Source organism: Sus scrofa, unplaced genomic scaffold (assembly GCF_000003025.6).
Source record: "Sus scrofa isolate TJ Tabasco breed Duroc unplaced genomic scaffold, Sscrofa11.1 Contig2409, whole genome shotgun sequence".
Classification (NCBI taxonomy): domain Eukaryota; kingdom Metazoa; phylum Chordata; class Mammalia; order Artiodactyla; family Suidae; genus Sus; species Sus scrofa.
In genome coordinates, this window is record NW_018085086.1 from 109738 (window position 1) to 114769 (window position 5032).

At 37.6% G+C, this 5032-nt stretch overlaps 1 protein-coding gene across 1 annotated transcript; it reads left to right on the forward strand.

Moving 5' to 3' along the window:
* The first annotated feature begins 421 nt into the window (after positions 1-421).
* LOC110258575 (olfactory receptor 7E24-like) lies at positions 422-1351 on the forward strand. The gene has a single exon (XM_021081825.1). It carries the CDS (start codon positions 422-424, stop codon positions 1349-1351), a length of 930 nt encoding a protein of 309 aa, XP_020937484.1.
* Positions 1352-5032: the final 3681 nt, after the last annotated feature.

The window sequence follows — 5032 nt, forward strand, 5'->3', positions numbered from 1 at the left end:
TTTATTATCTCAAGAATTCCTTTCTTCTATAACATTCTTCAGCCTAACATCTCTAACGTGACTGTGTACAGAAAAAGGTGAATAACCCAGACATGAAGAAGAAAATTCTTTTAAGAACTCAAATAGAAATATTCATGAAGGTCCTGAGGTGTATGGTCCTCAAGTATGAATATTTTACTGGTAGATTTCTTGAATCAAAAATGTATACATTTATCTGGGTGCCTTGTTTTGTTTAGGCCAGCCATCTCTCTAGATTTTTTTTTCAACTGCACCTGTAGCATGTGGAATTAACTGGGCTAGGCATAGAATCTGTGGCACAGCAGTGGCCCAATCCGCTAGAGAGACAATGCTAGATCCTTAACCCACTGCACTGCAAGAGAACTCCAACTATCTCTTCTTCTTCAACAGGTGTCTCTTCTACATGGAACTACAGAATCTTACACATGTCTCAGAATTCCTCCTCATGGGACTCTCAGATGATCCAGAACTTCAGCCCTTCATACTTGGGCTCTTCTTCTGCATGTACCTGGTCACCATACTTGGAAACCTGCTCATTATCCTGGCTGTCAGTTCTGATTCCCACCTCCACACCCCCATGTACTTCTTCCTTTCCAATCTGTCTTTGGCTGACATTGGTTTTATCACCACCACAGTCCCAAAGATGCTGGTGAATATCCAGGCACACAGCAAATCCATCACTTATGCAGGCTGCCTCACTCAGGTGTCCTTTTTTTTCCTCTTTGGCTGTTTGGACAGTCTACTCCTTGCCATGATGGCCTATGACCGGTTAGTGGCCATTTGTTACCCCCTGCACTACCTGGTTATCATAAAGCCCCACGTATGTGGTTTGTTGGTCCTGGTGTCATTTTTCGTCAGCCTTTTGGACTCCCAGATTCACTTCTTGATGATTTCACAGCTTACCTTCTGCACAAATGTAGAAATCCCTAATTTCTTTTGTGACGCCCCTCAACTTATCCATCTTGCCTGTTCTGACACCTCCATTGATGACATATTAATCTATTTTTCTGGTGCCTTTTTTGGTGGGATTCCTGTCTCAGGGATCCTTTATTCTTATACTCAAATTGTTTCCTCCATTCTGAGAATTCCATCAACAGGTGGGAAGTACAAAGCCTTTTCTACCTGTGGCTCTCACCTGTCAGTTGTTTGTTTATTTTACGGTACAGGTCTCGGGGTGTACCTCAGTTCAGCTGTCTCCCCTTCCCCCCAGAAGAGTTTAGTGGCCTCAGTGATGTACACCCTGGTCACCCCCATGTTGAACCCCTTTATCTACAGCCTGAGGAACAAAGATATCAAGAATGCCTTGTGGAGGATTATCAACAGAATAGCCTAATGTCAGTATCCGTTTATCCTTTTGGTTCACAGGACAGGAAAATGCAGCAAAATCCAATATGCACAACAAGAAATTTTGAATATGAACTCACATGTTATGTATGGGCCCATATAGCCTTTTGACATTTGTTTATACAGCTGTTACACTCAGTTTAACTCTAGTGAAATTGGCGGATTATTTTTTATTTACCACTTAAGTGGTTACTCCAGGATTATATATAGTACATCAGTACACTTGTCTCACTTTCCTTGTGCGTTATCCAGAACTCTTAGTCATGAGCACTCTCATTTCTCTCACTGAAAAAGAATCATAGCTCTCTCTTTCATGTTATGGATATCTTCTATATTTTCCTATATGTTTCCCCATTTGTTCAGAGAGTCTAAACCTTACCTTTAGAACAAAGACATCTATGAATATTTACCCCTTAATAAATTTGAGAAGATTCTTGAGTAGGTATGGTGGATATTTAATTTCTTATCTAAACCTTTGGAAAGTAGGCACTATTAATATTTAGTTTGGATAATCAGTTATCAATTGGGACCTTCCTGTGTAAAATGCAGATGCTTAATGCCCAAGGAGTAGATGGGAGAGGATCTATCAGAGCAGAGAGGTTTTTCCAATTTTCCTGATAAATATCCTTTCTATTCCACTCAAAGTTTCCTAAATCACATTACATAGGTAATTTAAGGTTGTACATTCTAAGTCAACTATACTCCAATATTTTTTAAATCCTAAAGAAGATGCTATTAAGCCATGTATGTGACTAATTCATTGGAATATAAGAACAGATTAAAATATTAGTAGACTGTTGAGTCCAGAGTATAAGAAGCTTGGAAGTCGCCTCTCATTGTAACAAAACTAAAAAGCGGAACAATTTAACTTGTTGAGATATCATAACATATAACATTCTATTAGATTCAGTCATACAACATAAATATATAATATTTCTATATGTTGTGAATCAACACATTAAATCTAGTTAACATCCATCCCCACACATAGCTGAAATATCTTTGTTCTCTTTGTGATGCGTGAGACTATGTCTTTATGTTACCACATTTTTTTCTTCTATGCCTTTAATCTTTCAATAAATATTGAATCAATGACTTTCATTATATTATCTTCATTAAAATAACAAGAATGGTTTCTTTTTTCTTTAACTCTGAATGATAAACCATAGCATGGGGAATAAAGGTATGTTGTGAGATTCTGAATTTAGAAGACTGCAAATTGTGCTCAGGAAACAAAAAGGGATTGTAATGGCATGTCTTTACCTAGGGTGTACAATTAAGTTTAGTGGGATGCTTTCATATTTCCAGTTACCACGTGGCTCTAAAGGTGCCTGTGGATTGTTAAGACATGCAAGTCATTATGAATAAACTTAACTTTATCTTAATTTTTGATATTCAAGGCTAACAAAAATCATGTTCTTAACAATTGGGAAAAGAACCTCATTAGGATCTCAATTTGTATCCATGCTCTTTGTTTAATTTTATTTTCATTAGAATTTAGTAGATTTACAGTGTTATGCCAGTTTCTTCTGTATAGAATTTTGACCAAGTCATATATATAGATTCCTTTTCTCATATTATCTTCCATCATAGTCTATCCCAAGACACTGAATAAAGTTCCCTGGGTTATAGAGTAGGACCTCATTGCTTATCAGTTCTAAATGTAATAGTTTTCAACAACTAAACCCAAACTCCCAGTCCATCCCAATCCCTCCCCCCTTCCCCTTGGCAACCACAAGTCTGTTCTCTATGTCTGTGAGACTATTTCTGTTTTACAGATAGGATCATTTGTGCCATATTTTAGATTCTACATATAAGTGATATAACATGAGTTTTGTCTTTCTCTTTCTGATTTAATTCACTTAGTATAATCATCTCATTGCATCCATGTTGCTGCAAATGGCATTATTTTGTTCTTTTTTATGGCTGAGCAGTATCCTGCTATGATCAGTGTTCTTTGGCTCCTTTCTGGTACATACCCAGGTACCTGTGTATATCAATCTTTCCATTAGAGCTTCTACCTATAGTTTCTGAGGTACTATTCTGGTTTTCTGAAGAGCTATCCAATAACTGGTTTAGTTACTCTGATTTTTCCCACTAAGCTAAATCACCTACCAACTTCACTGACAGTGAACTCTGATGCTCAAACTGGACTATGAGAGGAGATCTTACAATTTTATTTTTGCAAATGAGAACTTGAGTAATTTGAGAGCTGATACTTAATATCTTTTGTCTATATATTCAAAAACAGTATAGCCAGAGTGGAGAATAAGTATAACTTTACATTGTATAGTTTTGAAGAAAATATTATTTTTATTCAAGAAAATTATTCTTGAATAAATATTCATGTAAAATTTTTATTCCTTTACTTTGCAAGGAAAGTGAAGTCACTTAATTTTTTATATTGAGGTATATTTGATAATACTGAGTTATAGGTTCCAATATTGTGTCAATTTCTGCTGTACAAAGTGACTCAGTTACACATACATATTATACACATTCTTTTAATATTCTTTTCCGTCATGGTCTATCCTAGGAGATTGGATCCAATTCCCTGATCTCTACAGTAGGACCTAGATTTTTATCCATTCTAAACATAATAGTTTGCATCTACTAACCCCAAACTCCCAGTCCTGCCCTCTCCTACCCCTCCCCTGACAAATATCAATACATTCAGTATATCCTTCCTTCCATGGACCATTAGACCTTAAATAGAGTGCTGTACAAATACTTTAGAGAAGAAACATATAGTTTGTGTTTACTATAATGAAATTCAATGGCATCCTTTTTCCCCATGTAATAGTACGTCTAAGATTTTAAAGGAAAGGTGACTATTATAAGTTCTACGAGTACGAAGAAAAAATGGTGAGGAAAGAAATTTCTCAGTTGGAGATCTAAAAAGATAATAGGAGAAGGTAGTTTTCTATGTCCCTCAAGGATACTCATCATGTGAGGGAAAATTAGTAAAAGAGCACAAAGCTAATCCTCATTTTTGGCACAAAGGTGAATGTGTTTGGTTTTTATACATGTCCTCTAAAACTCAGCTTTGGAAGTGACTTTCATATCAGATCCCCTCATCCCATCAATAAAGGATTTCAGTTTAGTATTAGATTTTGCCTACTTCCCAAGCACTCTAAAATTTCCCCCAAATCACTTCCTTTTCTATAACCCTTCTCTACCCTCCTGCCATCTTGTCCCCCCAAATTTCCTCCTGCCATTTAAACACACATATAATTGGAGGCAAGATGGCAGAAGAGTAGGGGGATGCACTTGCCCTCTCCCACAAACACAACAACAACAACAACAAATCGACACGTAAAACGACTCACACAGAACAGCAACTGACTGCTGGCAGAAGAAATTAAACCTCCAAAAATGGCAAGAGTCTCTTGACATAACTGGGTAAAACAAGAGAAAAGATGAGAGAGAGAGAAGGGGAATGAGGACTGGACTGGCACTCCTGAGAGGGAACTGTGAAGGAGAAAGGGAACCCACACCCTGGAAAGTCAACCTAACTGATGGAAAGATCAACCCAGTCGGAGGGATCTCCAGATGCTGAGAAAAGTGCAGCAGCAGGTGCGAGATCTGAAAAGCAGAGTGAGAGCTGCACAGATCATCGCAACCACTGGCACAGGCCCAAAGACTGAGATGTTCGGGTGGGGACTGGGCA

Bases quoted from the DNA above. Each gene is read 5' to 3' on its own strand.
- LOC110258575 (XM_021081825.1), top strand. From the start codon at position 422: ATGGAACTACAGAATCTTACACATGTCTCAGAATTCCTCCTCATGGGA.